We start from the raw sequence: 12,083 nt of genomic DNA on the forward strand, positions 1-12,083 counted from the left end.
TTATTTTTTCTCCAACTAAATATTTAGTAATACAAAAAATAATGAAGTGGTCAAGCCACAGGTACAAATCTCCATCCAAAATAGCCCAAAAGAGTAGGGTGTCTCGAAAGAGGGAACAAGTCTCGTCAAATGTGTAACATCTAACCTCCAATGACCTTCGAGGGGATAGATCCACAACCAACTCCAAGTGGGCAATAAAACCCTAGATCTAGGGTTTGAAACCTCCTAGATCTCCTCCAAGGTGGATGTATAGCTTTTCAAGGTGAAACATCATCTTCAGAGTATGCAAGGACCAAGTAGCAAACCTCATAAAGAGGCATGTGTGACCCTTGAAGTGGGACACTCCATCAAGAAGTTTCCAAAAGGTGGATGTTGTTAATTTTCTATTGTTCTATGCTAGCATAACCACTTAACTCAATTCTTTCTTTAATTAGCAATCACTTTCAAATAAATTTAATCTTCCAATAAGAATGAGCAATTGTAGATAGAATAGTAAAATCCAATATGCAATAGAAGACAATCAAGAGCAATCACAAGAGACACAAGATTTGGTCAAAGACCAGGGAAATACCCCACAAGGGGGGAAACCCTTTCAAATTCTTCTTCTATTAGATTGCCATCAAATGTTCAACAAAGAGATACAATGTTCCAATTCAATAATAATGAGTCAAAGGTCAACAACTTTGTCTATCCAATTCAACTAACCAATATCAAATGAGAAATGAGCCCAAAAATCAAATCTGATCTAAAGTCAAAATCTGCAATTTTTGGTCAAAGTCAACAACAGTGAAAGATGCCCTAAGCAGTGAACACTCAATAGTCAAATCAACTCCAAATCAACTCGGTCAACAATCAAATTATTCGGCTTTCCTTGCTAGTTAAAGTCAAGTTAATACAATCCCAAAAGACTCAATCAAAGGAGAGAGAAAGTTGTAGTCAAACTCTAGATCTCTGCGGTCAAACTTTAGTCAACAAACTTGCAGTCAACCCAAGTCAAAGTGCCCAGAAAATTTGGGTTCCTTCACCAAGAAATTCGGCCTCCAAAAATCGGACTTTTCCAAGTCAAAGCAAGTCAAAATGTCAAGTCAAACTTGGTCAACGATTGCCCAAACAAAAAGTCAACGCAGAAAATCAGAAATGCCCTTCTTCCCTTCGCACGTGTGGACTCAGAGTACTTGCTTCAGACCTGTACGAACCAATCACAAGAGGAGAGAGAAGATGTGTTGAGTTGATGTGATATGCAAATGAGGTGACCTTCATGTGTATTTATATGAGACTTTGGAGACCTACCTAATTATGACTTTAGGTTGCCTTGTACTTTTGTGAACTTGTGGGTTTTTCATTAAAAATAATATTTTTCCTTGACCAAATTACATTCTTCCAAGGGCAAAGAGGGTCTTCTTTGAATGAGGAACATTGTCCAAAGGAGGGAATTTGTCCCGTGCATTGCCAAATTAACACTCCCTCTCAACTAGGGAGAAATTTCCGATTGCATCATGAATCTCATCTCAGAAGTCTCATCATCGTGATCATTGAACCAAGTCATATCTCGTCTCTGCTCATTTGCTGAACATTCTTGAATCTAAAGAATCATCATCATCATAGGGGAGCTCAAGCTACCACCCTATATCCAAGGACAATAGGCAGGATACTACTTACCGTGAGGTAAGGATCACAACTGTCCTATTGTTCACTAATCTTCCCACCTTGACCTTGAAGAATCAAGTGGTAGAACCCCTGCATCCACTACCTTGGGGGAGATACCCACTTACCATGCGAGGTGAAGATCAAACACACCTAAGGCACTTGGGGGAGATACACACTTACCATGAGAGATAAGGATCAGACACACCCAAGTCTCCTCACCCATTGGCCAGATGGGTGGCAATTCCGACAAGCCTAGCTTGTGGGTAGGATGCATACTGGGGTATACTAAGTAGAGGGAGACACATACTTACCATGTGGTAAGGATCATACCCAACCCTACAATGACAATAGGAGAGATACACACTTACTGTGAGGTAAGGATCAAACACATATTGTCCACGAGTTCCCTCAACTCCAAGAGCTCTGCGACTCAATTCCTCTCCCTGGGAGCTTAAACAGGGGGGAAGAACATAGCTCAGTGTCCACGATCAGTCGAGACCATTACCCAGGAGGGTCACATCCATCAGTCCAAGCTGCTCTCTGAAGACCAAGAAATTTTCTTTCGGCAAAGCCTTGGTGAGTATTTATGCTATCTACTCGTCAGTCGAAATATTATGGAGTCTCACGACTCCTCTCTGCACCATGTCTTGTATATAGTGATACTTCATTTCAATATGCTTGGACTTGTCATGAAACACGAGATTCTCTGCTAATCAGATCCCACTCTTGTCGCAATATGTCGCTGTTGTATCCAAAACTTGCTCAAACAACTCTCCAAAGAGCTTCCTCAACCATTCTGCCTTGCAGCTAGTCATGCTAGCAACAATATACCTTGCCTCGGACGTACGCAAAGCTATGAACTTCTGCTTCCTCCTCATCCAAGATATCATCGTAGAGCCCAAACTAAAGCAACACCCTGATGTGCTCTTCCTGTCAATAATATTTCCAACTCAGTCAACATTAGTGTACCCATTAAGCCTCACATCTTCAGTAGTATATCTCAGACCAATGTGAATCATCCCATGCAAATATCTCAGCACATGCTTTGCAGCAACCCAATGTGCATGAAGATGCTCAGTCATGAGTTGACTCAAAGTATTAACTGCAAAGCATATGTAGACAGGTGTTCATGAGGAACATCAATGCCCCAATCAATTGTCGATAGTCAGAGGGATTTGCCAAGTCAGGTTAGACAACATCTACACATAACTTCTTGAAGTTCATTTCCATCGTCGTGGCCAAGGACTTATAGTCTACCATTCCAAATCTTTCTAGCAATTTCACAACATATTTTCCTTGAGAAAGGAAAATTTCTCCGGGCTTTTGCCACACTTCTTCCCAGGGAGTAATGCATCAAACCAAGATCTTTCATTTCGAATTCAAAGGCCAAATCCCTCTCACACTCAAGCACCAAAGGCTCACTACCTGTCAAGAATAAATCATCAACATATAAAACCAAAATGAGAGGCATACCTTAGACCACTTTGAAGTAGAGGTTTAGGTCAACATTGCTTCTCATGAATCCAAGCTTCACTAGGTAACTGTCAATATGGGCATACTAGGCTCTGGGGGCTTGCTTCAAACCATATAATGCCTTCTTCAACCTGCAAATGTGAGTCTTCTTGTCATGTACTTCAAAGCCCAGTGGTTGCTCAATGAATACTTCTTCTTGTAGTATGCCATGAAGAAACACAATTTTCACATCCATTTGGTGAAGAGTCCATCCTTGACTTGCAACAAGGGAAACAATAGATCTAATAGTGGTATAGTGGGCATAGTTGCAAATATATCATCATAATCTTCTCCCTCTCTTTGGGAGACACCTCTAGCCATGAACCTTGCTTTATATTTGTCAATACTTCCATCAACTCTATGCTTGATCTTGTATAGCCATTTTGAAGTCACGACAGACTTGCCTTTGGGTCTCGGAACAACATCCCACACATCATTCTTCATAATGTATTCATAATCTTTGGTCATAACATCCTTCCAAACCCGTTCTTTTGTTGCTTCTTCAAAGTTGCGAGTTTCAACCTGTATGATGGAGCTCATCGCTACAATATACCCATGGTATCAATTAGTGTTTTAAAATTTGGCCGAACCGAATCGGATTTGGTCGAGCCAGACCCCTGGCCGAGCCGACTCGGTAGAAAAACTGGTTCGGTGGCCAGAGTGTTACCGAACTGACCGAGCCGATTGAATCGAGCCAACCGAGCTGACTGAGCCGGCCCACTGAACAGAGCCAACCGAACCTACTGAGCTGGTCGAACCGAGCCGACCAAGCCAGACCCCTGGCCGGTTTGTTAGGGTGTTCCGGTTGGTGGATGGGGATAGATTGGCTATGGGCATCATTTATGAGGCTATGGATCAAGCAAAGGAGCAAATAAAGGCATCATACAAGAATAAAGTGGCTAAGTATGGGCCCATTTGGGAAGTCATTGATCAAAGATAGAACAATCAACTCCATTGCCCTATACATGGCACATGCAACTGGGTTTTTTCTGAACCCAAGGTATCATTATAAAGCTCTAGATGCAAAGGCTTCACTAGGGAGGTTAGTAGTAGCCAATGGTACTGGTGCCTAGTGATGTTTTACAATTTACTTTTGTTGTAGAGGCCATTTAGATTCTCCTTGGTTATGTGTTTTTGTTTTGATCTTTATATCATGTATGTATTGGACAGTGCACTGGGTGCCATTTTGATATAATGGATATATTCATGAGCCTACTTTGATCATACGTTGTCTTCTCTCTATATTCTAATGCATTGTGTTTGGAAACATGAATGAAAATCTTTAAAATGATGTTTTTTCATTAAAAAATAAATATTTAATGTATTTTTTACAATGACCGAGTCATTGAAATCAAAACGGCCGAGTCGATACAGAGTCAGAGTCGGATTTTTAAAAAATTGGTATCAACATGGCTTCTTGCTTTCTCTAAAGGTTGCTCTGACAACATGTCTTTCGATATCCTGTAATGTATCATGAAGCCAAAATGGTCTCTTCTTGGTAGGGGGATCACATGGAGGAGGATCTAGGGGGTCCATAGGCTCCATGGGATCATCAACATCTTTCTTCGATTCAGGCACAAAAGGACCATCTAGACGATCCATGTTATCATCCTTCTTTTCAGCAGGAGGAGGAATATCCCTTGCTTTTCCAAGGGCAACATCTTCATTGAAAGTCACATTCGTGCTAAACTCGATATTCCTTTGACCAGACACATATTCTAAAAGATTTTGAATTATCACAATACCCAACGAACAAACCTTTCTTTCCTGTAGCTTCCAACTTGTTCCTCTTATCCTTCAGCACATGAAAATACACGGGGCAGCCAAATATCCTCGGATGTCCAACATTGGGCTTCACACCCATGAACACTTCTTTGGGAGTCTTGTCACCCAGGGCTTGATGAGGAGTCTTCTTTTGAACATAGATTGTTGTATGAGTGGCTTCTCCCCAAAGAAATTTCAGCGACTTTTGATCATGCAACATGGCTTAGGAAGCTTCCATGATAGTTCTATTCATTCTTTCAGCTACACCATTCTCCTCAGGATTATAAGGTACGATGGTCTCCTTCTTGATTCCAACCATTTTGAAAAAGTCAATGAACTCATTGGAAGTATGACCTTAATCCTTTTTCCTGTTTGATTCTCTATCAATGCCTTGAAATCCTGGAACATCTCGAATGCTTTGTCCTTGTGCTTCAACTAGAATATCCATGTCTTTCTGGAGAAGTCATTCACAAAGGTTATATAGAGATAGCCACCTAGAGATTTTACTAGCGTGGGACCACATAGATCATAATGGATGAGTTGTAGAATGTCACTAGTTTTGCTTTTGCTTGAGGGGATTGGTCCCCTTGTCTTCTTTCCGCTAGCACATTCTGGACATACTCCATCATGGTTAGTTTGAACTTCAGGCATCCAAAAAACCATCCTTCTAACTTTGGGTAGGGCTTCATAACGTAGATGGGAAAACCTTTAGTGCCATAGCTCACTTTAATGGTTGCTATTGTGTATCATTGCTCGCAGAGGCCTTCCATTGACTCTATATCATTTCTAGATCCTAGGGTGAATGCATTCCTTATGTGAGATTCCATAGGCCAGATGAAGACCTTTCCTCTTATGAAGGCAACTCTCATCCCTTTGTCTTCCAACGCTGATATAGATACTCGATTCTTCTTTAATCTTGGAACATACATAACATCACAAAGAAGAACGATTTCCCCATAATCCAAATGAAATTTGACAGAACCAAAACCCTTCACAGAATACATGGAATTGTCTCCAAGGATGATCTTTAGATTAGTCTCCCTCTCAACCAAATTTTTGAGGACTTCTTGATACCCAGAGAAATGTCTAGAAGCCCCACTATCTTCCAACCAACTATCACACGAATTTGGAGGAGAGGAACTAGAAAAAGCAGAAATAAGAATATATTCAGATTGAGTAGCAATTGCATTATTTCCATACCTGGAGTTCCTTGGTCTCTTTTGAGGATGATGGCCTTTTCACGATGATCAAGAGCATCCCTTCTTCTTCTATCATCACCTCTTTTACCATTAAACCTGTTGTTGTTGAAGTCACGATTGTCATTGAAGTTGGACCTTGGAGCATCTCTCTTTTCCAGACAGTCTAGGGCATAGTGACCATGCTTGTGGCAATTGAAGCATTCAACTTGAGGCCTGTCTTTTCTATACCTTCTCTTGGAGTCATTGGATTCAAGAGAAGACTTCTTAGTATTATATGTTCTTCCCCTTCCTTTCTTTTTTGTCTCGAGCAGCAAAAGAAAAAGGCTCTCCTTCTTCATGCTTTTGAATCCTCCCTCTAGATATCATCCTGGTTTCTTCTTGAGTGCACTTACCAATGAGCTCATCAAATGTCAGAAACTTATCATTGTTGCTTATAGTAGTAATGAAGGTTTCATAAATAGGAGGAAGGCCTTGAAGAGTAACTAGCACCAACTCTCTATCAGATATAGGTTCTCTAACAATCTACAATTGATCCCTTAGTTGGGATATCCTCATGATATATGATTGCACAATTTCCCTTTTTTCATCTTAGTGTCCTTGAGTTGATTCTTCAAGGAAAGAATATGATTCAAATTATTGACTTCATACATCCCAACTAGTTTGTGATAGATATCCTTGGACTTCTTCAATTTTCCAATAGAAGTAAGCAAGTGATCTTCCAAAGAATCAATGAGAATTTATGTTCTTTGAGCTCGCCTTTCTTATAGTTGGCCTTGGTAGTAGCAGGGGCATTTTTTGGTGGCTCATGTACTTTTCCTTCCACATATTCCAGAACATCATTTTCATCCAATGTTACTTCCAACTTGATCTTCCAAGCAACAAAATTTGATGAGTCACCCAGTTTCTCTGTATCCTTGAAGAGGTAGACATCTTGACCAAGTAGCTTCTTCCAAATAGATTCCTTCAAAGGTGATTGCTTTAGTCTCTTGTCTCTTTGGGCTTGTCTTCTCCTTAGCTTTGATACCATGTTAATTTTCCACTATTCTATGCTAGCACAATCACTTAGCCCAATTCTTTCTCCAATTGGCAATAACTTTCAAATAAATTTAATCATCCATTAACAATGAACAATTGTAGATAGAACAATAAATCCAATATACAATAGAAGACAACCAAGAACAATCACAAGAGACACAAGATTTGGTCAAAGACCAGAGAAAAACCCCACTAGTGGGAAAACCCTTTCAAATTCTTCATCTATTAGATTGCCATCAGATGTTCAACAGAGAGATACAATGCTCCAAATCAACAATAATGAGTCAAAGGTCAACAACTTTGACTATCCTATTAAACTAACCAACATCCAATGAGAGATGAATCCAAAAGTCAAATCTGATCCAAAGTCAATGTCTGCAATTTTTCTTCAAAGTCAACAACAGCCAAAGATGCCCTAACCAGTTAATGTTCAACTCCACATCAACTCGGTCAACAGTCAAAATATTTAGCCTTCCTTGCTGGTCAAAGTCAAGTCAAAACAGTCCCAAAAGATACAATCAAAGGAGAGAGAAAGCTGCAGTCAAACTTTAGATCTCTATGGTCAAACTTCAGTCAACAGACCTGCGGTCAACCCAAGTCAAAGTGCCCCAAAAATTTTGGTTCCTTCACCAAGAAATCCGGCCTCCGAAAATTGGGCTTTTCCAAGTCAAAGAAAGTCAAAATGTCAAGTCAAACTTGGTCAACGACTGCCCAAACAAAAAGTCAATGCAGAAAATCAGAAATGCCCTTCTTCCCTTCGCATGTGTGAACTCGGACTCCTTGCTTCAGACCTGTACGAACCAATCACAAGAGGAGAGAGATGATGTGTTGAGTTGATGTGATATCCAAATGAGGTGACCTTCATGTGTATTTATATGAGACTTTGGTGACCTAATTATGACTTTAGGCCGACTTGTACTTTGTGAAATTGTGGGTTTTTCATTAAAAATAATATTTTTCCTTCGCCAAATTAAATTCTTCCAAGGGCAAAGAGGGTCTTGTTTGGATGAGGAAGGTTGTCCAAAGGAGGGAATTTGTCCCCGAGCTTCCAAATTAACAGATGTTCCGAAATAGATGCATAAAACATGGTTCATGTGGCCTTGAGAGCTAGGGTGCTCACTGCCATGAGCATGCATCCATAATGATCTCCCCAAATAACCAAAATGTTCAAGGAAAAAATGTGGGATGTTCCTCAAACAAGTGGTTAAGATATGTTAAGAATTTGCCCATGGAAAATTTTGAAAACACTTTAACTACGTCAATTTTTGTTGTAATTTCTACTATGATCACATTTTGGAAATCCCATGGTTACTTTGCATCCAATGGAATTGATCTAGTGGACATTTGTGCACTTTGTCAAAAGATAACTAATCTTGAAGGCAAGCCACTCTTAATATATGTAATGAAACCCTATAAGTAGGGTTTCAAACCTCCTAGACCACCTCTAATGTGGTACATCTTCAACTATAAATATAACCAACCTTCTTCAAGATGGATGTCTTTTCAAAATAAGGCATGAAACCATGAAGAACCGCCTCAAGGGACTTGTGGCATCTACGAAGTGGATGTCCTCAACCATGATATAATAAGTGCAATAATGCTCCAAGAAAGGCAAATGTCCTCAACCACAATTTAGATAAGTGTGCAATAATGCTTTGAGAAAGGTGGATGTCCTACTCAAATCAAGTTCTAAGAAGGTGGATCCATGAAAGAGGGCACCAAATCCATGAAGAAGATGTGGGATCCCATCAATGTTCAACTAATTTCATGAAGAAAGGAGGCAGCCCCTTATCAACTAATAAAATAGGATTATACTCAACATGTGTGCAAGCTATTCTTCCAGAGTTGGCACAATGTACAATGATGCATGAGAAGGTGTGGATGGTGATGTTACAAGGTGGAGTGCTCAACAATAAAGCATCAGAAGTGTGCAACAAACCACTCAAGTTCAAGGTTTGTGATGTAACAAGCTTTCATGAGTGTGCAAGATATCAATCATGAAATAATGCGCAATATGCGAGATCTGTGGAGGAGGGAGACAAAACAGGCCATATATGCTTGTCAACCATATGCCAAGTCATCAAAGTGATCAAACAACTCATCAAGAAGGGGGACGACCTCATCAAAATGTGCAATATGTCTTCCAATATTAACTCAAGAAGGGGAACATTCTTGTTAGAAGTTACAACCATGCTCCATACCACAAGCAACCCCCCCACATGATTACCATCCGTGAGAGCTAGGGCATTGGAGAAAAAAAGCCCTAACCATGCCATGCTCATCCATCCAAGTAACAAACCATGTGTAAGCAAGTGGGTGTATGTGAATCCCAATGAAGCCAACCAAATGATCAAGCTAATGCAATGTCCACTTGGCTCAAGGATGCTAGGGTGTTCTACCAAGTGATCAGTACATCCTCATATTCAGTCATCCAGCAAGGAGTGGAGACTAAAACATCACGTGATCAGGTGTAATGCTATCTCTCTATGATAAGTATGCCAAGCAAAACACCATCAAAACCTCTAGCCAAAGAACACCCTAGCCATCTAGATCTCTTTGTGATGAACATCAAAGGTAGTGAAAAAATTCACTAGTATAGGTCTTGTGCAAAATGAGTGGTAACACTAGTTTTCAAAAATATCTACTTTTAAAGTTTCTAACATCGGATCCTTGCTGTACCCATTTTTGAAAAACCATTGCCCATTGTTTTTTGTTGCTACTTTCTGATCCTTGGGGACAAATATCTTAAAGCATATTGTATGAGTGCTTTGATGCAAGCGTAATATCTGGTTATCTAGTTGACCATACTTCATAATTCACCATTGCAGTTGTTTTGGTGACTAATTTATCATCATATATGAATATTTTTCACCAAATCCTTTGAATGTTGATGGACGTGTCATAATTTTGAAAGATTGGACAGGTTAGGAATTGAACCCAGGAGCTGGTAAGATGCTCTACCACTGAGCTACATTCCCCTCTCTACGAGGAATTTTGAGTTTGGAGTGTGGATTGATATTCCAACATGCCCCCCCGAGCTATACTCTGGCAATTAACCACAACACCCAGCTCTGATACCATATAATAGTTTTGGAAAGATTTGACAGTCTAGGAATTGAACCCAGGACCTGCCTCTGGCCTGATCACTGAGCTACATGCTCTCCTTGATAAGGTAGTCTGAGTTTGGAGTGTAGATAGACATTCCAATATGCCCCCTCGAGCCACACGTTGCCAATCAACCACAACACCTGCGTCTGTAGTGCTGAAAAGATTGGGCAGGCTAAAAGCTGAATCTAGGACCTGTCAATGGTCGGTGGCCTGCTCTACCGCTGAGCTAAATGCCCTCCTTGACAAGGGAGCCCGAGTCAGTGTGGATTGATAGTCCACAGAAATAATGCCTTTGCAATATATTGTTAAATCACCTAAAATATAAAAACACTGATGGATATTAACAGCATTATCTTTGATGTAACTAGCAGGGATTTAATGGAAAAAAATGGGAAAAGTTTAACAGTGAGAAGGTTGCATCTCTAGCATATGCTCGAATTCAGGGAAAGGCTGCTCTTATAGCACATTTTCAGAATTCTAGCCTGATGAATGAAGATAAGCGGTGCCGACCTATTCTTTTTCAACCTGGGGCAGCAGGAACTGGGGATCAGGTAATCTTGGTAATGATTTTTAGATTGTAATATTACAAGTTCCAACACTTTTATGGCATACCAAGCGAACCAACAAACACTGGTCTTTTAAATTTCTTTGTAACTTGGGTATTCAGGAAACATTCGCAATGGGACCAGATGTTAAGGTCCATCCTTCAGAGAACTTGGCTGATGGAAATGCACGTGAAAGTCTAATAATTGCAAATAAGGATGATTCTGTATCAAATAGTGACAAGATTCTTAATGATGCCGACTTTTATGAAGAATTGACGAGCGAAATAAGCAAGTTGCTCGATCATTCTTGACATCAAAACTGTGTGTATAAATAAAGAGTGCCTTGTTAATTATAGGCTTCTTGTAGGATGTACATTTCGAATTGTTTTTTTCCTCTTTTTCTTTTTTCACTTGTTACAGTGGCCATCTTTTGCAGCAATGGTGCTGGAAGACTGATTTTTAGTGGTCTCATTTTGCTTCATCAAAAGTGCAGAGACCTTTGTTCATTTCTGTAATTATAGAGAGGCAACATGATTAATTAGTTTGTGTTGAGAAGCCGGCAATATACTCAGGTAAATCGACAACTACAAAGGACTTGTGGTAAACATCGAGTCTCCTGCTGAATCGAGCCTGAGCAAGTGTACAGGTGAACTGAGCTATCCAGGTGGTTTTATTTGGCTGGTAATCGCCATAGTTTATGTAAATCTATGTATCTATCAACATTTACCTCAACGGTAAATAAATTGTTGGAAGTCTGCTATGAAACTCATTTATTCTTGTGTGGTGTTTTAAAATACACTGAATAGTGTTTTAACCGTTAACTTTGTAATTTATGCTAATTTTCTCTTTTCCCTGTTTCTTTCGATTTCATTTAAATGCATTGAAATAATAGTACTAAAGCAAATGATTCTTATGTTGTTCATGAAATGCAGTTTTTTAAGATTCATCTTGATTTCACATGTTAAAAAGATGTCTGGGCCAAAAACCTTTCATCCATGTTAAAAGATACATGTGTACATTTATATGCTTGCTATGCAGGCAGACAACTACTTGAAATACCTCCTAATTGTATAAATATGTGCTTTAAGAGAGTTGGTCAGGTGTTCTTGAATGCCTACGCTCTATTTCAGTGTTGCAAACATTCCGATTTTACCTCGATTTTGCGATTTATAATTTGTTGGCATAGCCGATATTTTGGTGGTATTTTAATTTTGCGGATGTTTGCTGATTTTTATCGATATTTTCAAGATTTTTTGGTTTTCCGGACCCTTGC

The 12,083-nt window shown here is 39.7% G+C and overlaps 1 protein-coding gene across 13 annotated transcripts in view; it reads left to right on the forward strand.

The window, feature by feature from the left end:
• LOC149202151 (protein MEI2-like 2) overlaps window positions 1–11,661 on the forward strand; it is a 170,400-nt gene extending 158,739 nt beyond the window's left edge. For all 13 annotated transcript variants that reach the window (XM_089403113.1, XM_089403114.1, XM_089403107.1 and 10 more), the window contains 2 exons: window positions 10,637–10,816; window positions 10,933–11,661. In XM_089403113.1, coding sequence (XP_089259239.1) covers window positions 10,637–10,816; window positions 10,933–11,121 — 369 coding nt within the window. In that variant the 3' untranslated portion in view covers window positions 11,122–11,661. The remainder of the gene's footprint in view (window positions 1–10,636; window positions 10,817–10,932) is intronic.
• Window positions 11,662–12,083: the final 422 nt, after the last annotated feature.

The sequence above is a fragment of the Pinus tabuliformis genome, chromosome 2_1, assembly GCF_031772625.1.
Source record: "Pinus tabuliformis cultivar Carrire ecotype Pingquan chromosome 2_1, CPIR1, whole genome shotgun sequence".
Classification (NCBI taxonomy): domain Eukaryota; kingdom Viridiplantae; phylum Streptophyta; class Pinopsida; order Pinales; family Pinaceae; genus Pinus; species Pinus tabuliformis.